At 42.8% G+C, this 24,456-nt stretch overlaps 1 protein-coding gene across 19 annotated transcripts in view; it reads left to right on the top strand.

Moving 5' to 3' along the window:
* The window catches only part of KALRN (kalirin RhoGEF kinase), a 699,137-nt gene that overhangs the window by 607,421 nt on the left and 67,260 nt on the right, over positions 1 to 24,456 (top strand). For 9 of the 19 annotated variants that reach the window (XM_021673991.2, XM_064362131.1, XM_064362130.1 and 6 more), the window contains 6 exons: positions 606 to 710; positions 3,996 to 4,091; positions 16,914 to 17,044; positions 21,416 to 21,482; positions 23,841 to 23,944; positions 24,127 to 24,196. In XM_021673991.2, the coding sequence (XP_021529666.2) occupies positions 606 to 710; positions 3,996 to 4,091; positions 16,914 to 17,044; positions 21,416 to 21,482; positions 23,841 to 23,944; positions 24,127 to 24,196 (573 nt within the window). The remainder of the gene's footprint in view (positions 1 to 605; positions 711 to 3,995; positions 4,092 to 16,913; positions 17,045 to 21,415; positions 21,483 to 23,840; positions 23,945 to 24,126; positions 24,197 to 24,456) is intronic. The other 10 variants (XM_021673992.2, XM_064362134.1, XM_021673997.2 and 7 more) reach the window with 3 other exon arrangements.

Genomic DNA, 24,456 nt, shown 5'->3' with positions numbered 1-24,456 from the left:
GGCCTTCATGAAAACTAATGAACAGGAACACCCACACTGGAAGGTTTGAGAGACCATAGCCAGAGTTAGCCTGGACAAAGCCGAGATTCTGTAACCAAAAGACAGTGGATATGTTTTGGTTGGGGAAGTGAGATGCCTATTGTATTTGGCACACAATCCTGCTCTAATCACTGATGTGGCTGAGAAATTCTTTGTGATGTGTAAGTGGACTCCCTCTTGCTGTGATTTGATGCTACCTGCCATTTCTCCCTCTGGAAATGGCAGCTGAACCTGGCGGCATTTGGGCTATGATTTCATAGCCCTACAAAAATGTAAAAGTTAGGCTGTCTCTGACTACTTCCAGCTTTCTCTTTCCTTGCTAGTTGATAAGACAGATAGTTGTTGTTTTTGCTTCTTTTGAGGGGTATGTGCATGTTCTGCATTGGTGCTCGCTCTCCTTTGAAATAAGCAGGTGTATCCATGTTACAAAAGAGGAAACTGTAGATGAAATGATACGAGTGAGTTGAGAGAGGAATTCTCCTCCTATGTATTTTTTTTTAATGTCAAGTCCAGAACCATAAGCATTAGCTTGTGACACAGTAACTAATGCTGCTCTTTTGTTCTAGAAGAGCAAGAAAGGTTGGGGTGAAGATGAGCCGGATGAAGAGTCACACACACCCCTCCCACCACCTATGAAGATTTTTGACAACGACCCTACACAGGATGAAATGGTAGAACTTTATTTTCTCACTTAAAAGAGCAACGTACACTGCGTGATTTTGTTTTTTGTGTGTGATGGGGGTAGTAATACTCTTTCTCCCATGTTATCTCTTTTTCCACATGAATCCATGGTGATATCAATTGTGTCTCTATTTGGTAGATGTCCTTTCCCCAACCCTGGATGTCCAACTTCATACTAGGCAGTGAAGGGAGTGTGTGTAGAATTCTCAAAGTGGGAATCTCCTGGTGTCTTGTCCTGTTGATAAAGGGTAATGGCTCTGTCTTTGGAAGCAGCAGATCCTACAAGGAGCAATTCCAGGTAGTTGCAGGCCACAACTGTCGTGCCTGACTGTACAACCTACCTGTTAGTTGTTTTCCCTGTACTCTAACTAATGGTAGCTACCAATCAAGCCCAGCGTTGTTCAAATTTTGCAGTGACTATATGAGGAAAAGTTTTGACAAAGGTGGGCAAACCCAATATGTGAAATTGCCTGACTTTGCTTTGCAAGATCCCCCAGCTCACTGGTATGCAGAGGCTCACTGGTATTTGAAATATTGATGCCCCTGTGTCTCCAGTCACCTGGTGATCATCCCAGTTGTTCTGGAGCAGAAGTGTAGGTTAGATGTGCTTCCAGGGGCTGACCCAAGGCTTGGGGCAGCTTTGTGTTCTCCCTCACTTGTCACTCAGTCTCCTTGCAGCTCTGCTTTCACATCAGTGTGTTTTTCTTGCCTTATTGTTGCTGATTGTCTTCGACTCTGGACGTGGAAGCGTTGGTTTCGGGTTTTGACTGTAAAGCACTTCCCATTTGCTTTCCGGAGTGACGTTTTGTTGCAGTGGCGATGGTGGACGCCTCGGCTTGTCTAGCTGTCTCTCCAGGCTCTCCTGTGTTCTCTAGTGCTCTGCCCTGCAGTGGGACAGCCTCCTTCCAGGAGGTGGCCCAGCAAATATAAGCAGGAAACAAATCTCTGTAATACCACGGAGCAGGCATTTCAAAAAGCACTGTCTGTTGTTGATGTGTCTTTTCTGGTGACATCTCAGTTCTTATTTTTATTCTCTATGATTTTCATTTGAATTGTTAACCCACCAGCATTAACTGAAGTCTTCCTCTGTGCTAGGCTGAAAGGACAGAATCTAGGGACTCTGAGATGTGGCAGCTGCCCTCATCATGGGACTCACCTAGTCGTAGCCCCTCCTAGGTGATGTTGGTGGCCTCCATCTTCAGGGCCAGCTCTTTGATTTTGGACTGTTGGGAAGAAACATAGCAGGAAGCCTGGTGTTCTACCGTCCTGGATTCCTGAGGCAGAAGTGCTAGTGCTTCACCTTGAGTTGGAAATGAGACCCTGCCTACTTGTACTGTGTTTTATAAACAGCAATCATGGCCTGGGGAGTAGGGCACCCATGTCTCACACAGCCCTCTGTCCAAGGGCCCTGCTGCATGAGGTCGCCACCCTCTCTCTCCCTAATTCCCTCAAACACAGCGTGTTTACAGAAATGGATGTTACCTTGTTTCTGGATAATTTTTAACTGAGAATTCTGACTTGCCCCTATTTGTGTAGCCTTTTCCTTATCCAGGAATGGGGCAGATGGCAACAGTCTCCTTTCAGACACATGAACTCTCCTCAGTCCTGCCTGTTTGATTTCTGTATGTTTTTCTAATGTTTGGGAGTGAGATGAGCCTCAGAGCATCTAACAAATGGAGTTCGATTTATTAAAACAATTTTTAAGATACTGTCAAAGGAGTTTTTTAAAGTTCACCATTGTAATATTGTGCAATTGTCTTCTCCATGTTTTCTTCTAATCTTTTTCATATGCATGTATGTTTTACTTTTATGATTATAATATGCATATGATGTGTCCAATGTTTTATTTACCACCATTCCCTAAAATTGTATAAAGTTTTTCTTCCTAGCTGTAATTTTAATAGCTGGAGAAAACTTTGCTTATTTGCTGTTGCATAATGTTTTTGATCAGCCTGTCGGAGACATCCTAACTGGGTGTTTCCACTGTTTGCTACTATGGCTGATACTGCTACACACAGATCAATGTGTCCATAGAGCATTTGTTCTTCTGACTTTTGTCCTTGGAATAAGTTCCCAGGAGTAGGATTACTAGATCAAAAAGAGGATAACTTAATTTTCCACACAGACTTAAGCTTTTTCCTGCATCCCCCAAGAGGGGAAAAAGAATATTGTTACGTCTTCCTTAATTATAATTATTTTTCCTCCCATCTCAGAAGCAAAGACTTAAAGTAACTTAGATTAAGCAAAGACTTAAAGAGTTTCAAACACTGCATTTTTAAAACTCTTCTCTAACCTCAGGGACAAACTTGAAGGAGCCTATGTCCTGGCCTTGGGAACACCACAGCCTTCTGCTCTGATAAGCTGGAAGTAAAAGCACACACATGCTGTGTGGGGTTAACCATTTCTTCCCCGGTTTCTTCTCAGGTAGAAGAAGGAAGAAATAGCCAGACAAACAAAAAACCACCATCCCTCAGTGAGCAGGAAGCCCCAAACCATTGACCAAACAACCACACGAACAAGTCTTTCTTGCTTGTGCAGGGGAAGAGGGACACAGGGAGGTCCTGGAGTCGTCTCTTTTTACTATGAACAGGATAGTCCCTGGCTGCCTTTTATTACTTCCTAGTGTTCCAGTTCAGGGGCCTCACCAGCGCCAGCTGTGCTTTGTGGAGGGGTAAAGAGGCATGTAGGGGAGGGGCGGAGGGAGAGATGAAGAGAGAGGAAGAGAATATAGGGAGGAAGTATCTAGCTTGCTGGTCTCTAAGGGTCCTGCCCCTAGCATTTTTGCTTGACACATAATAAAGATCTGTATCTAAGGCTATAGTAAAGCAAGGACTGTTTCCCTTTTTTGGACACACTCGAGGCTTGGTTTATTGAATCCTTCATACCCCGAGACAGCAATGGGCAGCTGTGTAGTGGCCAAAGTCTTGTTTGTCCACAGAGCAGTAGCCCTTGCCCTGCAAGCTGTTGCTGTCAGTAGGTGCAGCCCTGGCCTGTAGGCCTCCCCGGAAGTCGGTGACTCCTCCTCTCTCCTCCTTCATAGGCTTGCCTAAGGAGAGCCTAGTCCCATCCATTTGCTGCTGGCTAGATTCCTGAGGAGGGGTTGGGCATGCCTGTATTATACCCACACCCATCTCCCTCTGTAATCTCTTCCCTCTAAACAGCTAAGTTCTGTGTTTTCCTTTGCTTCCTGAGCTTTGAACTTTGTTTCAATTCCTGATCACTGTTCCTTATTTCCTTGTTAATCTGCTTTTCCTCTGCTGCCTGATGTCTTGCAGTCCTCCTCTTTGCTAGCAGCCCGGCAGGCTTCCACTGAAGTACCTACTGCTGCAGACCTTGTCAGTGCAATAGAAAAGTTGGTCAAAAACAAGCTGGTAAGTGGGCGTCCTGGAGGCAGTTCTGTGTGTGTCTCACCTCCACGCCGCTCCGGCCTTGCATCTATCTGCCGTTTTCTCCTTTCTACCTGTCCTCATTCCTCCTATGTGATTGTTTACAACTAATGATGGTTTCTTTTTGACTTTGTCTGGGAATGGGCATAGGGAATTAATAGACCATTTGGGGGTTGCAATGTTGATGAAAGTTGAAAAGTATCCAAGACAAACTTACCTCATTGCAAGCCTGATCCAGTGGCCCACTGGCAAGTGGCCTTCAGTCAGGGATTGATGTATATTTGGTTAGCCCAGAAGCAAGTATGTTGTGATGCTGAGACACAGAACACACTGACTGGATCTTTGAAAGCACCAGAAGATTTTATCTGAGGACCTCAAGTAGACTTCCAGCTTTGAAAATCTTAAAAAAGTAGACTGCTGATTATAAAGGGGAATGGGCAAAAGTGTGTGGATACCTCACCACAATAAATTAAGAGAACCAGTGCCTAGCCCATAGGGGGAAAACTGAACATAAGCCACTGGCAACCTGTCTAGCCTGTGACGGTCTTATGGACCCATCAGCCCATTGGAGGGACAGGTGATAAGTCTGAGCAGGTTTGGGGTTTTGGCCTGATGCTGATGAAAGAGCCCCCTTTTGGATAGCTCATTAGGATAGAGCTGTTCCTCCACTCTTGTGTTTTTACATTTAAGTGTATCACCACAGGATGACCATTGGAAGCATTTTCCTTCCTTTCGCTCTCACCCATATCACCCATTTGGCTTTCCCTGCAATTCTCATTAGGCTAAATGTCTGTGCTTCTGCCAGACTTCTGTTGGGCAGTCTTATTAATTACTTGGCCCAGGAACTAGAGGAAAATGATGGGTTCTGTCTAGGGAAAGCTACCTAATAATTTTGACTATAGTAACTCCCTTTTCAGATATCTCAGCATATGATGTATAAATGAGGTTTAATACATATGATTTTATTCTTTTCCTGCTAAATTTTCCTTTCTAATTAAAAAAAAAAAACCTGCTGTTTCAAGTAACTAGTATCAAATTCTTGAAGGTTGTCCATTTTCCTTCCATCTCTCCCTTTCCTACCAGCAGGAATTAAGCACTCTTGTGGGTACTACATTGACTTTTCAAAGACCCCTCTCTGACTACTCACTTGCTCTCCCTCCCTCTCCACACCAACCCTTATACCCTCTTCATTTTCCCAATGCTATATTTAATTTTTTTCTTGAAGTCATCCTTTTTCTTTCTTTCTTTTTTTGTTTTTTTGGCATTTTTTCTTTTACCATCTGGGCCTGGGCCTTGACTTCATTCCTGGACTGTTGCAGTGGCCACTGCTTGCTCTTTCCCCACCCAGTCTGTCTTCACCACCAGCTGGTCTTCCGTAAGCACTGCATATTGCCTCCCTCTTGGCTATATAAGCAGTGGTCCCCAATGTGGGGGTGCCCTTGGGTACATACCTAATATTCTGATATTTTTGTAGCCTGTTCTCCAACCTACCTTTCCAGCATCTAGTCATTTACTTGGTTGATGAACTCTGCTCCAAACAAATTGTTTTCTTTGCTCTCCCCAAACTCACACATGGCTTTCTTCCTTCCAAGTTTTTGTTTATATGGCCCACTTCTCTGGAACGTTTTTCCTCTTATGTTAGCTTATCTAGAATATAATGATCATTCAGGGTCCTACTCAGATCTCTTCTCTACAAGGGCTCCTCTGACCAGACCAGCCCAAGTTTCCATTGTAATCCCATGGTAATTACTAAAGCCACATGCTGTCTGGGACATAATTTGTTAAAATATCTTAATGTTTTCATTTGCATTTTACCTCCCTAGCTAGATGGTAAGTCATTTAGGATATTATTATTTTTTGCTCTATTAATTTAAAAAAGTCTTTTACACTTAGTGGGTTTTTCATGAATACTTGTTTCCAAAGTCTATTTTTATATTATGGATTACCTTTTGCCTGCTACTACTGCTAACATTTGCACTGCTGACAGTCTCTGGGCCTCTAATTTGTGTTATCAATGGTATTAAACATGGTTAGGTATTAAACTTGTAAGCAAAGACATAGAGAAGTCCCATCAAAGCAAATTTTCTAGAGAAGAAGGGATGAGGGATGGCATTGGTATTGATTGACTTTATTACAGGCTCTCAATAAATGTCTGTTGAATGAATGTCCTTTCTGTGGTGAGTTTGCCATAATGAAGGATTTAACTTCTTCCAGCAATAACTACTCTTGAGGACTAAGCCCAGAATTAGAGATATCTTTGGTTTAACATGTAAAACCAGGCTCACGTCACAGAAAGGAAAGAGGGAGCAGTGGTTTGGTTTCTTAGAATCTTCCTACCAAAATTTGATTCTTGATCCTTTTTACCACTTTCTTCCCTTCCCACATGGGACAGCAATGTAACAATACTAGGTTGAGAATATCTCCGCCATGCTCAGGAGCACTAAGTTGCATTTTCACCTTCAAGACTCTTAGTCCTATTCCTTATCAGTTCTTCAGTTTAGAAGAAAAGATCCATAGCCCATAAAAGCTCTTGAGTATTTATTTGACTAAGTACAACTTCCTGATAGCTGCTAAGATAGCTGGTTTTATCACAGGCTTGGTTAATGAAAGTACAACGTGCAGATGAAGAAAAGCAATAGTATTCAAAGGTATTCAGACCACACACGTCATGAGCTGTGTGTGAATAATGTATTCTATTCTTTTTTTTTTTAGACAGAATCTTACGCTGTCACCGAGGCTTGGGTGCAGTGGCATGATCTCGGCTCTCTGCAACCTCTGCCTCCCAGATTCAAATGATTCTTGTGCCTCAGCCTCCTGGGTAGCTGGGATTACAGGCGCACACCATCACACCTGGCTAAATTTTGTATTTTTAGTAGACACGAGGTTTCACCGTGTTGGCCAGGCTTGTCTCAAACTCCTGACCTCGGTGATCTGCTGGCCTAGGCCTCCCAAAGTGCTAGAATTACAGGCGTGAGCCACCATGCCTGGCCAATGTAGTCTATTCTAAATTCAACCTTTTACAGTGTTCTTGAACAAACTTGAGGGGCCCAGAAGAGGTAACCAGACCATGTGGTCCATGTAATTTGAAGGTCACTTGAGGAAACCAAGGTGAAGTATGGGGAGAAGTTAGGAGAAGACACATGAGAACTGTCTTCTAGTAATTGAAGCACTGCCATGGGAATGAGGTTGCAAAAAGCAGACTCTCTGTTACTCCAGAGGGCAGAACCTAGACCTGTGGGTGGGAGTTTTTTTCATTCCACATGAGGAAGAACTTAGAAAGTCCTTTCCACTTTACAGAGTTCAATTCCATCTTATAGGAGCATCTGGTATTCTTACACTTTATTGAGTCCTTAAAGTCTTTCTGCCTCATTGGTTGCTCAAGGCATGGCAACAAATTCTGCATTAGAATTCACTTGCCCCCTCCTGGCTCCACCCAGAGGCCATGAGATCCCCCATGTTCTTATCTCCCAGAGCTGCCCCTGTTGCTTTTTGGTCACTTGGTCATTGTTATACCAAAGCTTCTGCATGTTATACCACAGTTATGATCTCCACTGCACAAGACCTACTGATAAGGAACAAAAACAGGGTTTATCCACAGTGCAGATAAAACTCCTAAAGACTCACCACCCACCCATGAGTCCTTCTGGACATTAATGGGCCCTTCTGTGATCTTGCCACCAGCCTTGGTCTTTAATCAGTGCTTCTGTTTATCAAGAAAGGATGCACCCCCACCTCCCCAGAGAGAATAACATACTTTTCTGGGTTTTGCCTTAAGGTATTATCTTTAAGCCCAGAATAGGGCTCCCCTGCTTTCTCTGTGTGGTTTTTAATAGTCTTTTCAAGACCTGTGGACTGTTGCTGCTGGCAGTGAGTGTGTAAGAAGTTGGAAGACCTAGGATTTAGTCCTGCCTCTGCTACTTACTGTGTAGTCCTGAGAAAATTATTTAGTCTACTTGGGGTTCTCTTTTACCTCACTAATTAGTGATGATGATTCTGTCTACCCAATCTAATCCCAAGAGAGTTCCGATGATAATTGAGTAGGTGTGAATGGGCTTTGTAAATTGATAATCAAGAATCTGCAAATGTTAGTTCTTAGCCACCTCAACTGCCATGTGAAGGACAGGGAAAGGAAACTGTGTCATTCTTATCTCCTGTAGTCTGGTATGAAGCTGGGCACATGGAAACTTAGTATTTGCCAGTGATAGATTGGTTGGGTGTGGCCAGGCGTGGTGACTCACACCTATAATCCCAACAATTCGGGAGGCCAAAGCTGGGGGGATCATGAAGTCAGAAGTTCGAGACCAGCCTGACCAATGTGGTGAAACCCCGTCTCTACTAAAAATACAAAAATTAGCTGGGTGTGGTGGCACGCGCCTGTAATACCAGCTACTCAGAAGGCTGAGGCAGGAGAATCACTTGAACCCAGGAGGCGGAGGTTTCAGTGAGCTGAGATCACACCACTGAACTCCAACCTGGGTGACAGAGCAAGACTCTGTCTCAAAAAAAAAAAGACTGGTTGGGTGAGTATTTCAGGGTAATAGCTTAGCAGTCTATACGATTTGGTTTTATTCCCCAAGTGTGAGAAACAAGAACTTCCTGGCCATGTGAGAATCCAGTGTATCTCTAAACTGAAGTCTGGAGCCCAAGAATTCTACCATCTTCCTGCATGAAAGACTAGGCCTCTAGAAAGAGAGCCCCTCTCTGAGCTCGTCATCAGGTGGCATACCAGCATAGTTCACTGGGCTCAGGATGGCCCCAGTGGATGCTGGCTAATAATCCTCTGCCTTTAGGGAAGAGACTGGTCAGGAATGACCTCTCATTTAGTCTACTTGGTGGCCTGGCACCCTGAGAATGTGTCCTACCTGCTTCAGCAAGACTTCCCACCCTCTGGTTCTCCTGTTTTGATAGCAAAACCTCCTCCTTGGGTCAGCCTTGTGGATCATGGAAGAACATGGCCAAAGCCAGGCTGTGTTTGTGTGTGTGCTTTGCCCTCCTTTAGAAGAATTAACTTGCTTTGTTAATAGCCAGGTGGAGCTAGCAAAAGTTCAGAATCCAGATGGGAGAAAATAATGGCCCCATCATATCCATTGCAGAGGTGTATGTTTCCAGGGACTGGGTTCTTCTAGCATTCTTCTGTGGAAGAGATTCCTGAGGGTCTTGTAAGAAGGTAAAAGTTTAGATTTCTACCTTTTTTGTATGGAGGCAGGGTCTCACTCTGTTGCCCAGGCTGGTCTCAGGCTGGTCTCAAGTTCCTGGCCTCAAGCAATCCTCCTGCACTGGCCTCCCAAAGTGCTGGGCTTACAGGTGGTGAACCACTATACACAGCCTCCACAAATTTTTTTTTAACCTAGTAACAAACCCTGAAATGTCATTGGCCTTGAAAATCCAGACTTCAGCTTTTCAGCTCTGAATTGTCCCTATACCCACCACCAGTTTGCCTAGGAATGACTTAGATCTAATGCTTTTTGTCTAGAGAATATTACATAAGGTTTTAGTTGTTGTTGTTCAGTTTTTTGGGGACAGGATCTCATTCTGTCGCCCAGACTGAAGTGCAGGGGCTTGATCTTGGCTCACTGCAGCCTTGATCTCCCGGACTCAAGCAGTCCTTTCACTTCAACCTCTTGAGTAGCTGGGACTATGGGCATGTCCTGCCATGTCCAGCTGATTTTTTTATATTTTTTATTTTTAGCAGAGACGAGGTCTCGCTTTGTTGCCTAGGTTGGTGTTGAACCTGAGCTCAAGTAATCCTCCTGCTTCAGCCTCCCACAGTGCCAGCCACGGCCATATGTTATTTTGTATATAAATTTTATTGTCTATATTTGAGGCTTACAGCATGATGTTAAGGGATACACCTAGATGGTAGAATGGTTACTCTAGTGAAGCAAATGAACATATCTGTCATCTCACATAGTTACTTTTTTGCATATGTGTGACAAGAATAGCTAAAATTTAGATTTTAATTAGTTAAATAAAATTTTGGTGGAAGTCTAAATTAGTACCTAAAAAGTAGCTAAATCTACTTATTTAACAAAAATTCCAAATACAGTTTTATTAATGATAATCCTCATGTAGATTATGTCTCTTAGACCGGTTCATGCTAGATTTGCTACTTTGTGTCCTTTGTCCTACACGCCCCAGTTTCCTAGCTGCCTTCTCCACCTGTTTTATTTTCTATTTGGATATATTTTTGTGTATATTTTGACCTTTTTAAAAAATATTCCACATATAAATGGGATCATACAATATATTTCTTTCTGTATCTGGCTTATTTCACGCAGCATAATGTCCTTCAGGTTCATCTGTGTTGTGGCAAATGGCAGGATCTCCTTTTTTTTTTTAATAGTTTAAGTTCTGAAATACATGTGCAGAACCTGTAGGTTTGTTATCTAGGTATACACGTGTCATGGTAGTTTGCTGCACCCATCATCTACATTAGGTGTTTCTCCTAATGCTATCTTTCCCCTATCCCCCAACCCCCCAACAGGCCCCAGTGTGTGATATTCCCTTCCTTGTGTCCAATGTGTTCTCATTGTTCAACTCCCATTTATGAGTGAGAACATGTGGTGTTTGGTTTTCTGTTCCTGTGTTAGTTTGCTGAGAATGATGATTCCAGCTTCATCCATGTCCCTGCGAAGGACGTGACCTCATCCTTTTTTATGGCTGCATAGTATTCCATGGTGTATATGTGCCACATTTTCTTTATCCAGTCTATCATTGATGGGCATTTGGGTTGGTTCCAAATCTTTGCTATTGCTAATTTTGCTGCAGTTAACATATGTGTGCATGTGTCTTTATAGCAGAATGATTTATAATCCTTTGGTATTTACACAGCAATGGGATTGCTGGATCAAATGATATCTGGTTCTAGATCCTTGAAGAATTGCCACACTGTCTTCCACAATGGTTGAACTAATTTACACTTCCACCAACAGTGTAAAAAGCATTCCTATTTCTCCACATTCTCTCCAGCATCTGTTGCTTCCTGCTTTTTAATGATTGCCATTCTAACTGGTGTGAGATGGTATCCCATTGTGGTTTTGGTTTGCATTTCTCTAGTGACTAGTGACGATGAGCTTTTTTTCATATGTTTGTTGGCTGCATAAATATCTTCTTTTGAGAAGTGTCTGTTTATATCCTTTGCCCACTTTTTGGGGGTTATTTGTTTTTTTCTTGTAAATTTGTTTAAGTTCTTTGTAGATTCCGGATATTAGCCCTTTGTCAGATGGACGCATTGCAAAAATTTTCTCCCATTCTGTAGGTTGCCTGTTCACTCTGATGGTAGTTTATTTTGCTGTGCAGAAGCTCTTTGGTTTAATTAGATCCCATTTGTCAGTTTTGGCTTTTGTTGGCATTGCTTTTGGTGCTTTAGTCATGAAGTCTTTGCCCATGCCTGTGACCTGAATGGTATTGCCAAGGTTTTCCTCTAGGGTTTTTATGGTTTTAGGTCTTATGTTTAAGTCTTTAATTCATCTTGAGTTAAGTTTTGTATAAGGTATAAGGAAGGGGTCCGGTTTCAGTTTTCTGCATATGGCTAGCCAGTTTTCCCAATACCATTTATTAAATAGGTGTTTCCATATCATACTATCGTAAATAATATTGCAATGAACATGCAGGTGCAGATATTTTAAGAAGAACTGACTTCATTACCTTTGTGTCTATACCCAGAACAGAGATTATTGGGTCATATGATAATTATATTCTTTTTTTTCCTTTTCTTTTTTTTTCTAAGATAGGGTTTCACAATGATGGCCAGGCTGGTCTTGAACTCCTGACCTCAAATGATCCACCCACCTCGGCCTCCCAAAGTGCTAGGATTACAGGTGTGAGCCACTGCGCCCGGCTGATAATTGTATTCTTAATTGATTTGGTAACCTCCATTCTGTTTTCCAAAATGTCTACACAAATCTACATCCCAACAACGTGTACTAGGGTTCACGTTTCTCACACCTTGCCAACATTTGTTATCTCTTACTTTTGATTTTTATTTTTTTGCTGCCCCCCCATCAGGGAATCAAACCCCAATCTCTTATTTTTTTATAATAGCCATCCTAACAGTTGTGATGTGCAAATTTTTATCAAAGAGGAGCAACTAAGGGGTGATTGGTTGGTGTGGTAGGTGGTATTGGACCAGCCAGCTTACCCATTGTTTCATCACATGAGCTTTGATCTCTTCCCAAGGGTTACATAGCATATTTAATAAATTCTTGGAGTCCTCCTGTGCACCAGGCTTTGAGATCAAACACAGTTTTCCTTATATGGAGCTTGCAGTGTCTAGGGTTCATGCTCAAAAACTTCTCCTCCCTGGACTGTTGGCCATCATTTTCTCTCAGATTTTAGTCTGACATCTCTCTGTGTGACTTCTAGAGGGATCTTTCTTTTCTTTTTTTCTATTATTATTATTTTTTTTTATGGAGGCAGACTTGCTGTGTCACCCAGTCTGGAGTGCAGTGGTATGATCTCGCCTCACTGCAACCTCCACCTACCAGGTTCAAATGATTTTCTTGCCTCAGCCTCCCGAGTAGCTGGGACTACAGGCATGTGTCACCACATTCAGCTAATTTTTGTATTTTTAGTAGAGACAGGGTTTCGTGCTGTTGGCCAGGCTGGTCTCAAACTCCTGACCTCAGGTAATCCGCCCGCTTCGGCCTCCCAAAGTGTTGGGATTACAGACGTGAGCCACTGTGCTTGTATTCTTTTCCTTTTTTCTTTTTTTTTAATTAATAGTTCTTTTTCCAACTAATAAAAGAAACAGGCTTATTCAAAAAAATTCAGAAAAATGACAGGAGTATAAACATAAATCATCATCTAGACATATTCAATGTTGAAATTTTGGTATATTTTCTCCTAGACCCTTTTAAAAATAGTATAGTTAATCATAGAATACTTTAAGTTCTATTTCTCTTTACTGTCATATCAGAGACATTGTCCCAAATTATGAAAGTTTCTTTGGAACATTAAGTATGACATATCTAAGTCTTAAGTCAAAACATGTCTTTCCCTGCTTACAACCCTCCCATCATTAGTCTGAGAAGGTAAAGTTTCTACTTCTTTATTTTAATTTTAATTTTTTATTTAATAGAGATGGTGTCTCACTGTGTTCCCCAGGTTAGTTTCAAACTCCTGAGCTCAAACAATCCTCCCACCTCAGCCTCCCAAAGTGCTGTCATTAGAGGGGTAAGCCACCATTCCTGGCCAAGTCTCTACTTCTTAATGCCATGCAGACAAGGTTCATTATGATCTGATCCCTACAAACTTCTCTAGAATTCTCTTTTCACTCCTCACCTTCTCCTTTAACACCTGCTCACCCAGACTCACAGAACACACAGTTCCTTGCCAACCCCCTTCCCTCACACTCCGTACTCTGTCCACACCAGGCTACTTTCACCTTCCCAGGCTGCCCCATGTCATTTGCTCCTTCACCCTATACTCACAGTGCTGTTCTTGCCTGGAATGTCCTCCCATTGGCACATCCAGTGGAACTCTTCATTTATCCTTACTCAGTTCAAGCATTGCCTCTTTCATTAAGTCTTTCCATTCCTTCTCCACCCCACCACAGAGCCGCCTGCTCGTTTTGTTCTTCCTCCATTGTACCCTGTCTCTCTAAAAGAATGCCCATTTTGTCTTAGCTTGTGGAGGGCAGGGAGCTTTGTCTTATTCATCCTCATTTCTCCAGCACTTTGCAAATATTCGGCATGTAGTAGATGTTCAATAAATATTTGCCTGAATTCAAATCAGTGATTACAATACTATGTGATGAATGCTGTGTAGGGAGTATGTAAAGAGTGTTTATAGGTGCCCAGAGGAGGGACAGGTTATGAGTATATGATCCCAGATCCAATGCCCAGGAAATGTGCTTATCTTAAATATGAGGATGACCTTCCTCCATTCTTCATCACATATTTGAATCTATTTGCATTTCTATTCCCCAACCTTGAACCGACTATGGGAACATTTGTTGCTCCATCCCCATATACCTTTTCCTTTGTCCTCTGAGACTGTTTGGCCCCTGAACTCCGGTTGGGGCAGAAGTCCTCGCTATGGCAGAAACCTGGCCACCACTGCCTGTTTTCTCTCAGAAGCAGTACAGACAATTTTAGGTCAACCCTAGTTACCCTTAGCTGGGGCTCAGTATCCCAACTCTAGCATAGGTAGCTAGGTCTTCAGAGGTAGTCACTCTCGAATTACTATAAGCACTAAAGTCAAACCCACTGTTTTAGGCAGACTACCTAGCATATAGCTTTAGCCAAATTCTTTCTTTCCCTCATCCTTCTCTCTCACTGTTGCCATCCCAGAGAATCCTCCCCTAGAGACAGCTTAGGCTGCTTTGCTCATAGGACAGGTCAGGTAGGAAGAGATGAAAGTATGTCCCCGTTTGACATAATGGACTTCTCAGATATTCTTTGTTCTGTAGAAAGGTTGAAAGTGGACCACACGAAGCTGGATGCTCCATGGGAGTGCCTGTGGGCAGAGATGTCACCCTGGGAAGGGGCGGGAGCACAGAGGAGACCACTGAGCAGCAATCCACTAGAGGAAAACATTCATTTCTTTTAAGAGCAAAGGGATGGAACTGTGAATGAATTTCAGCAGCATCTAATGGTCAAGCGAAGACTTGTTGCCCAGGCATTGCAGTCACCATGCTACACTCAACAGGCTGCAGAACAAAGGCTGAAACAGGACAATGGGGAGAAGGAAAGGGGAAGTAAAAGGCATGTAATCAGATCAATCACCAGCTGGACTCATCCGCCCGGAAGTCTGTCTCTGGTGATGGCACCAGGAGACATGTCATTGGAAAGCCTGCCTGTGTACTTGGTTGTCAAGCCTCAGCACCAGACACTCTCATTTCCTTAATAACAGGTTACAGATCCTGTATCTATAAATTTCACTAAACCCTTCTTGACCTTTCCATATTTTTAGCCTATGCTGCTACTCTGGATATAACAACGTCCATGACTGATTACTTGTTCTGTGAATACCTTTATCTGAAGTTAAAAGAAATTATCTCTCTCGAGTTTGAAGACCCTGTCCTCTTAGTTCCAGTTTCTAGTGTTGGTAACAAATTCATGTGTAGCCCTTGGCACATTTTGTCAGTTTGGGGGTGGGGGGGATGGAAGAAATTTGATATCTCTTCTTAGTGTTATGTTTTTCAGATTCAAGTCTTTATATTCTCCATCTTTTCTTATACAATGGCCCATCAGGAACCTCATTTCACTTTTTATTTCTCTGGACCTTCCTTTTCTACCTCTGTTTAGCTCATGTTAAAATAGAGCAACTAAGAGCATTGTGGCAAATACTCCAAGTGCAGCTCACTGAGGCTAGACTGAAGCCTTTATTTCCTACTACCTTTTTGGACTGCTGTTTTTAAAATCTTTGTGACTTTAACCTTAGGGCTAATGTTTTCAAAAACTACTAAATGAAACTGTTTCTGTTAGCAGCAATTGCTTGTTTAGACAGGCATCTTCTAAGAGCAATTTAGGGCCAGGCACGGTGTCTTACACCTGTAATCCCAGCACTTTGAGTGGCTGAAGTGGGAGGATCACTTGAGCCTAGGAGTTCAAGACCAGCCTGGGCAATGTAATGAGACCCTGGTGGTGCATTCCTATCACAGCAACTCGGGAGGCTGAGGTGAGATTGCTTGAGCCTAGGAGGTCAAGGCTGCAGTGAGCCATGAGCCTGGGAGATTAAGGCTACAGTGAGCCATGATTGCACCACTGCACTCCAGCCTGGGCAATAGAGTTAGACCCTTTCTCCAAATAGATAGATAGATAGATAGATAGATAGATAGATAGATAGATAGATAGATACATGCATGCCTGCATATGTACATACATACATACATACATGCATACATACATATTCTGGCTGGATCCATTGGCTCATGCCTGTAATCTCAACACTTTAAGGAGACTGAAGCGGGAGGATCACTTGAGCCCAGGAGTTCGAGACTAGCCTAGGCAACAAAGTGAGACCCTGTCTATAAAGTAAAATAATAATAATACAGAAGAATATAGCCTTAGATTTGTCTCTTATTATTTGTTTTACAGTCGTTCAACTTGACCTTACTCTCCAGCCTTACTGTGTATCCAAATTGCTTCTGCCAATTTGCATAATGAAATGCTAAATGTCACTGAATAATCCTTCCAAGACACTTGTAAAAGTGTTAAGATTGACTCTATTTTGAGTATTTTTATTGTTGGCAGTTCCATCCATGGGGCCAGGGAAAAACCAACCTCATCATCATAGGACGTTTTTAACTTTTCAAAGGGGTTGTACAGCTATTATCTCTGCCTTTTCCTTAGAAATCTGTAGAGAGGGAAGTTCTCATCTGAAAACTGAGAAAAACTGAAGCATGGAACAATTTTAGCTATTTCACATAAATCATTCAGTGACTAGCAGATCTGGGATTCAAATTTAGGTTTTTTTTTACTCTGAGTTCCCTCTAGAGTACCATATTCACCCTTTTCAAAACTTGTTTTCTTTTCTAACTGCATATTTGAAATAGAATTGCAATAATTAGCATTACCTCTGGAGCTCTTACCTAGAGATAGTCACTGACAATTTCATTATGTCTGGGAAATTGGCAGCACATAGGTGCCAAGTACATCCTGGTTGCCTGAGAAGGTGGCAGCTCTGGGCTCGCTGCTGCAGGAGGGTGAAGTCTCTGGTCTGCTAGTGCTTCACTGTGGTTTGGTGAGAATAGCCTTGGCTACTGATTTTCCATGTTGTCTGTGGCTAGGCTTGGAGGACACAGGGATTCCAAATGACTTTTCAAAGTACACTTTTCTAAGGCTGTTTATTCTCTCTTTTCAGAGTCTAGAAGGAGGCTCATACCGGGGAAGCTTTAAAGACCCTGCAGGCTGCCTGAATGAGGGGATGGCCCCACCCACTCCTCCTAGAAACCTGGAAGAAGAACAGAAAGCCAAGGCCCTGAGAGGCAGGATGTAAGTTGCTTCCCCATATTCCTCCCTGGTGCATATGTGAGTGTGGTGGACAGGGACAAAGGTTGGGGAGCATTAGAGAGGGGTTCCCTATGCTGTTTCTGCTGACATTGTTCATTCAATGTAAAGGAGACCCATATCTGTACAGCATAGTACTGATAAACATTGAGCCACTTTGGCACTGACTTGACTGAAGTTTAGGCTAAAGTATATTCTGTGAGATAGTAGCTATTACTGACAAAGTGTGGTTATAGGTCTGTTAGAAATTTAAAACATGGTGATAAAAGGAAAACAACAAAGTTGAGAAAACCATGAGACTATTACTGAGGGCCTATAGAATCAGAGAATCTCTAGCCATGGCAGAAAGTCTGACACAGGTCACCTAAGAAATCATTTCCCCAAATGTAGGAGTTATATATAGAGGAAGGAGCTGTTGTACTACCAAGCAGGTCCTGTCTCTACTCCTTCTCTAAACATTTTAATTTTGCATCTGTTTCTGGGATTAGTTCCAAGAGAACTTCTTCTCCACTTTGAATAGTTAGTGGTAAAATATAATTCTACAAAAAAATCCATGTTATGCAAGAGTTATCTATGTGATATGAAGTCAATCAATTATTTGAGCTGATCAAGAATATACCAGATACCACTAGTGCAAAAGCAGAACTCCTCCAAAACTTTCGTTGTTTTTTTTTTTTCTTTGAGACAGGGTCTTGCTTCATCACCCAGACTAAAGTGCAGTGACCTGATCATAGCTTACTGCAGCCTTGACCTCTTGGGCTCAAGGGATCCTCCCGCCTCAGCCTCCGAAGTAGCTGGGACTACAGGTGTGCGTCACCATGCCTGGCTAATTGTTTTATTTTTTGTAGAGATGGAGTCTCACTTTGTTGCCTTGGCTGGTCTGGAACTCCTAGGCTCAAGTAATCCTCCTGTCTTAGCCTCCCAAAGTGCTGGGATTAAAGGCAGGATCCACTGCACCCGGCCAACTTTTGTTTTCTTGTTTAGGGTTTGACTCTAAAACCCTAGAGTCTGCTTCTGTTGCAAGCAGAGCTACTAATAAGTCTTAGACATAGCTTAGCATGTGAGAGATTATAAGCAGTTGTGAGAATTGGGAAGGTGGGTGTGAAGGGTCCCTCCCTGCTGTTAATTAGCCTGCCCTTCTCTCTCAAATTCATCACTCCTTTAGCCTGACCACAGACATGAAAACTAGCAAAAATAAGTGAGGCTACGTCCTTCTGCTACCTGGAAATGTACAAAGTGTCTATTTATGACTATTTGTGACTTTTTGTTTCCTAGGAAACAAAAGTGAGAACATCATAGTGAAGGCCTGGCGTGAAAGCAGGGCTATCACTTTATAGTGGAGATGAACAAGTAGCATGTAAATCCTGTAATCCCATATTTGCCCCCTCAACTTTGTGAGTACTCAGGGGAAGCCCCAAGAAGTTGATGAATGGAATAGAGGTTGAGAAATGCCATTCCCAAAGAGAAATTTCCTAGGACTTGTACAAAGCTGAGTCTCCTTAGCTTCTCAGGTTGTTGTTACTGATGAGGCAGAGTTGCAGCTGATGTCTTAGTTCTTTGTCAAGCCAAAGCAAAGCTTAAGTCAGAAAGGGGACCTCTGAGGTCACAGGTGACCTTGGGCAAAGCCAGTCACTACTCTTAGCATGTAGCTTGAACTGACCTTTGAGCAGTCATTTAAGCCATTGCCCAGATACAATAGACCACAAAAGTTTACTTTCTCTTTTGCCCACTTTACTCATCTCTTCTCCCTCTTCTAATTCTTGCCAAAATCCACCCCTCTTCACATCCTGAGCTGTCTTGCAAATGCAGCTGTTAGAGTGTCTCATTCCTCTTACTATGTCTCATCCTTATTCTATCCTGCTGTACTTTATGGCCATGATGAAAGGGTGGGTATACAGGTGTTTCACTATAAACCATATGTGAGGCCGGAGGCTGAGGGGTATAGCGAACCAAGACTCAATCCAGAAGATGGCAGTAGGACATCAAAGGGTTAAATGAGAACTCCATGGAGAAAAGATGGACATAAATCGTCATTTGTCCAGGAGAAGAAAGAAGTTGAGAATGGAGTTACTTGTCTTCAAGTTTTAGTCATTCATTCAACAAATACTGATCAAACACCAGTTATGTACCATCAGTGGGATACATCAGTAAATAAGACAAATAATAACAACAAAAGTCTTTGCTCTCATGACAAGTTTAAATTCTAGTGGGAGAAATCAGATAATAAACAAATTATGTAGTTTGTTAGAAGCAAGAAAAAGAAAAAAATAGAGCAGTGTAAGGGAGATTCAGAGAATAAATGAGGCCATGTTATAACTTTAAATGGCCCTGGCATTTGCACAGAGACCAGGGGAGGTAAGGAATTAGCCATGGAGAAAAAGTGTTCTCAGGAGAGAGAACAGCCAGTGCAATGGATCTAAGGGATTTTCTGTGGAAGGCCAGCTATTCCCTATCACTGTGAAAGGAGGTTAGAAGTGGTTCTAACCTGTAGCTAAAATAATTTTAGTTGGACCAAAGAATAACATTTGTTTGTAAATAACTTCTAATAAGAACTTATGAAAAAAAATGCCTTATCAATTCATTTGGCAATTAATTGTGCCCTGCCTTGCGATGCATGCAATTTAAATCCTTGATGTCACTTTTCAGAATGTCTTTTAATAGTCATGATCTCCCCAGGTACTTCATTAACCCTTCAAGGGAAGAGATGCTAGGTCCACTAGCAGCATCTAATACAGTTCCCTTCTCTAGAGGCTGAGAAACCAAAGATAACCCTCATCTGTCAGCAAATAGCTTAGGATAAAAATATCTCCTGGAGACAGAGAGCTAGACTTCATCTCCAGAGGGCACTCCCAGCCCCACATTCTCACTCTAACTTTTCTGTGGGTTTTCTTTTGCCACTTTCTACCAGGCATTAACTTGGGCCATGGTAAATATATATTTAAATGCTTTTATTTGGCCTTGCCAGTTGTTTCCTGTGGCCTAAAACACATGATTGTCTGTGTTGGAGAGGGAGCTGCTGGAAGTGCTGGGTGCACTGATAAAGAAGCGTGTGCTCCTCTGCTTCCTTCCTCCCCATTGCCCAGAGGTCCCAGACCCCAGGAATGTGGTGGCTTCTCGGGCTATACAGAGCAAGAATTTCAGACCAATTGCTTCCTGGTTTCAAAATGGTTACAACCCTTATGCTGGGGTCTCACTTTGACATCTCAGAATTTAATCCCTTCTGCTACTTGGGCCCAAAATGCAATTGTGTGGTCCCAGGCAAAACTCATTCAAATCAGGCTGGAAGCATTTGACCCCAGTAGGTTGCACAGCACCACCCTGCCCCTGTGCACAACCATTAACGTTTTATGTAAAGCTCTTTAGTGTCTGGACAGAAGACAAAAAAGATTATCTGGGTTTGGGTTTTGAGTTTGTGTGGACTCCCAAGAGCCAATCAGAGTAGTTTACCAGGCAGGGGGCTGCTGTGAAAGGGCATGGTCTTTGGACTCTTACACAACTGGGTTCAAATCCTAGCTCTGCTGCTCACTTTGTAATCATGGTCAGGTTACCTAATCTTTCTGTCTCTGCATTTTCATTTATATAAAATAGGCTTTATAATACCTACCTTATTATAAGCATGAGAAAACCCAGATGAAGGGAGTGGCACATAGTAAATGGTAGAAAGAATTAACAAAAAAGAAACCAAGAGAGCAAATGTCCTTGTAATTGTTAAATCCTGCAACCTGGAGAAGGCAGTGCTGCATTAAAGGTGTGATTTTGGAATGTCTGCAGTCTTTTCTGGCCTTGACTGGGGATTTTCTGGGCCCGTTACCATGGAAACCTATTTGAATAATTGCAGCTTCTATATCTTAAAAGCTTCACTTGATATCTATTCGTGCCTTGGAGGACTCATAGGTTGGTAATCAAACAAATGTCTTTCTCCTCTTGTTAAGTGAAGAGTGGAACTGAAATGAAGGAAGAAAAGTCTCATGTGCACCCCTCAGCCTCAAAGCTTTCAAAACTCAGTTTTGCCAAAATGGTTGTCATTCTTTCTGCCCTCTGTCTGTACAATTGTTAAGTTGTAAGTGAGGAAGAAAGATGTGAAGAATAGAAAGAAGAATGCTAGGTGCTGAGTGTCATTTTTCATCTGACTATTGTATGTCATCTGGGGAAGTCCTTTCTGGCCTTGGTGTCCTCAGCCCTTCAGTAGGGCCTCCTGTAGGGAGAGCATCTGTAAGCACCTTTCCCAGGAGATGAGTGTGGGTGTTTTAGGGGGTCTTGTTGTAAAGGTGTCAAAGTAACTTTTCTGTGAACTTACGTGAAGATTTTGGCTTAACAATGAAGAGGAACACTCATTGTTCTTAATCTCCTGCTCAGGTTTGTCCTGAATGAGCTGGTTCAGACAGAGAAAGACTATGTCAAGGATCTGGGCATTGTGGTGGAGGTAAGTAGAGGGTTTAGGGTGGGTCTGTGGTCATCCAACCAGGAGCACATTGGGCCCTACCTAGGCCAAGGTGTTTTAATCTGATGGTTACATGTACTTTACTCTGTGTAAGCAGTTGTAGAAATGAAACTAAAAATGGTAATAAGTAAAATATGTAGGCAATGCTTTTCTTTTCCCCTTGAAATAAGATATTTAAAGGGAAGTAGGGGCCCAAATGTTATAGCATTTTGGGGAGCCTCTTGGTTAGAGTGGAACTCATTCCACTTTGTTTTAGGGGACCAAGCTATTGTCTTAAGAGCTTTTCTTTGGTATTTAACTATGTGGACTTCAGAGCTATGAGCCATATAGGCATAAAACACGTCATTCTTTTTTTTTTTTTTTTTAGATGGCCAGGCTGGAGTGCAGTGGTGCGATCTTGGCTCACTGCAACCTCTGTCTCCCAGGTTCAAGCAATTCTCCTGCCTCATTCTCCCAAGTAGCTGGGACTACAGGCACTTGCTACCACACCTGGCTAATTTTTTGTATTTTTAGTAGAAACAAGATTTCACCATGTTAGGCAGGATGGTCTCGATCTCCTGACTTTGTGATCTGCCCTCATCGGCCCCCACAAAGTGCTGGGATTATAGGCATGAGTCACTGCACCTGGCCAAACAGGTCATTTTTTTTTTCTATTTTTTTTTTTAAGAGGCAGTGTCTTACTATGTTGCCCAGGCTGGAGTGCAGTGGCTATTCACCAGGTGCAATCCCACTACCGATCAGCATGGGAGTTTTGACCTGCTCCATTTCCAACCTGGGCCGGTTCACCACTCCTTAGGCAACCTGGTGGTCCCCCGCTCCCGAAAGGTCACCATATTGATGCCAAACAGTGCGGACACCTGATTGGCGTAGCACACTACAGTCCAGAACTCCTGGACTCAAGCGATCCTACAGCCTCAGCCTCCTGAGCGGCTGGGACTACAGGCACATGCCACCACACCCGGCCAAACAGGTCAATTTTAGTGGAATCTTAGGGCTTATACTTTTCCATAGATTTTAAGGATAAGTGTTATAGCTAGCAAGAAAACAGATGAAAGAAAAACTCACCAATGAGCAAGGTCGATAGATCCACAGCTAAGAGTCAACTTGGTAGTACATTAAATAGCTCTAGCTCTGTAGGGATTCACTTAAGAGAACTTAGACACTTGGATGAAAAAAGGCCTGAGAAAGTAAATGGATAATTTGGATGGCTTAGAGCCCTATTGTTAATCATCCTGAAAGAACATGGAGTCTAAAAATTATATGCCTAATACCTACACTGCCTGCTGGTTCCTTACATTTGGCCTGAGTCCTCACCCTGTGAAATCTGCTGACAGGGTTTTGTATTTGCTTATCCTGAACCTTAGATAAACAGATTAACCAGGCATATAGAAGTTCTGAATTCTAACTTATGGAAAGTTATTCTTATCTTTTTGCGGGGCTGCGGGGTGGAAGAGTTACAACAGTTTCCATATGCAGTCCAGCCCAGGAGTAGCGGACAAAAGAATCTGGAGCCTGGGAGGCTGAAAATGCAGGGAAGTAAGACATCAGTGGTGCGATTATGAGACAAGTCATCATATAACACTGGGTGCCTGAGTTTTCTCATCTGTCAGATAGGGATAATGCTACCTGTGCAATCTTAAAACCTGATTTTAAAGCAGAAGTGAAATTCTATATGATCACATTTTATAGAGTCTAAAGTACTAACATATTAAGACTTTTTTTTTTTTTTGAGATGGAGTATCACTCTGTCACCCAGGCTGGAGTGCAATGGCATGATCTCAGCTCACTGCAACCTCCGCCTCCCAGGTTCAAGAGATTCTCAAGTAGCTGGGATTACAGGCACCCACCACTATGCCCAGCTAATTTTTGTATTTTTAGTAGAGATGGGTTTCACCATGTTTAGTCAAGCTGGTCTTGAACTCCTGACCTCAGGTGATCTGCCCGGCTTGGCTTCCCAAAGTGCTGGGATTATAGGCATAAGCCACCACCCCCGGCCATTAAGACTTATTTCTAGGCCAGACATATCTAGTTCTGAGCCTTTACAGACCTGATTAACTTGAATTGGGAGAAGGAAGAGGGACAGATTATTATTTTCTTTGTGCTCTGCTTTCTTAAGGGAACTGGAGACGAAGGGGATCCAGAAACTTGTAAAAGTTTTGTCTGTTGCTCTGCATGGTGGGTGGGGGTAAAAGGCCTGATTGAATAGTGAGAAATGATAGAAGCATTTATCCTCAAACTCCTGCAGGGAGTGTGGGCTCACAGGGGTGCTGTGGTGTGTGCCATGGCCCAGAAAGCCTTCCTGTGAAAATATGTTACTAACCATTGCCTTTGCTGCTGCAGGGCTTCATGAAGAGAATAGAAGAAAAGGGTGTCCCTGAGGATATGCGAGGAAAGGACAAAATCGTGTTTGGAAATATTCATCAGATTTATGACTGGCATAAGGAGTAAGTATTAATGCTGCCCCAAGGATCCAGTGTCCTGGGAACCCAGGACTCGAGTCCTCTTCCTGCAGCTGACTCAAGGGGTAGGGCTTCGGGGAGAGTCTTCTGTCACTTATCTTATTATTGAGAAATAACACAGTTCTGAACAATGTGGCTTCCTTCTCTTACCCTCTTTCTCCTTTTAGTTTTTTCCTGGCGGAACTGGAAAAGTGTATCCAGGAGCAAGACAGATTGGCACAGCTCTTTATTAAGCACGTGAGTGTCTCCCATCACCTCCTCCCCAACTCCTTCACTAGGCTCATTGACATTCACTTTAAAATTCTGGCCAGGCACAGTGGCTCACACATGTAATTCCAACACTTTGGGAGGCCAAAGTGGAAGGACTGCTTGAACCCAGGCGTTGAGACCAGCCTGGGCAATATAGCGAGACTCCTGTCTCTACAAAAAATTTAAAATTAACGAGGCTGGTGGCACATGCCTGTAGTCCTAGCCACTTGAGAGGCTGAGGCAGGAGG

This window comes from Aotus nancymaae, unplaced genomic scaffold, assembly GCF_030222135.1.
Source record: "Aotus nancymaae isolate 86718 unplaced genomic scaffold, 86718_ANA_hifiasm-v0.15.2.pri h1tg000046l, whole genome shotgun sequence".
Classification (NCBI taxonomy): domain Eukaryota; kingdom Metazoa; phylum Chordata; class Mammalia; order Primates; family Aotidae; genus Aotus; species Aotus nancymaae.
The sequence above is the reverse complement of the archived record's forward strand: the minus strand, read 5'-3'. Positions and strand labels throughout refer to the sequence as shown.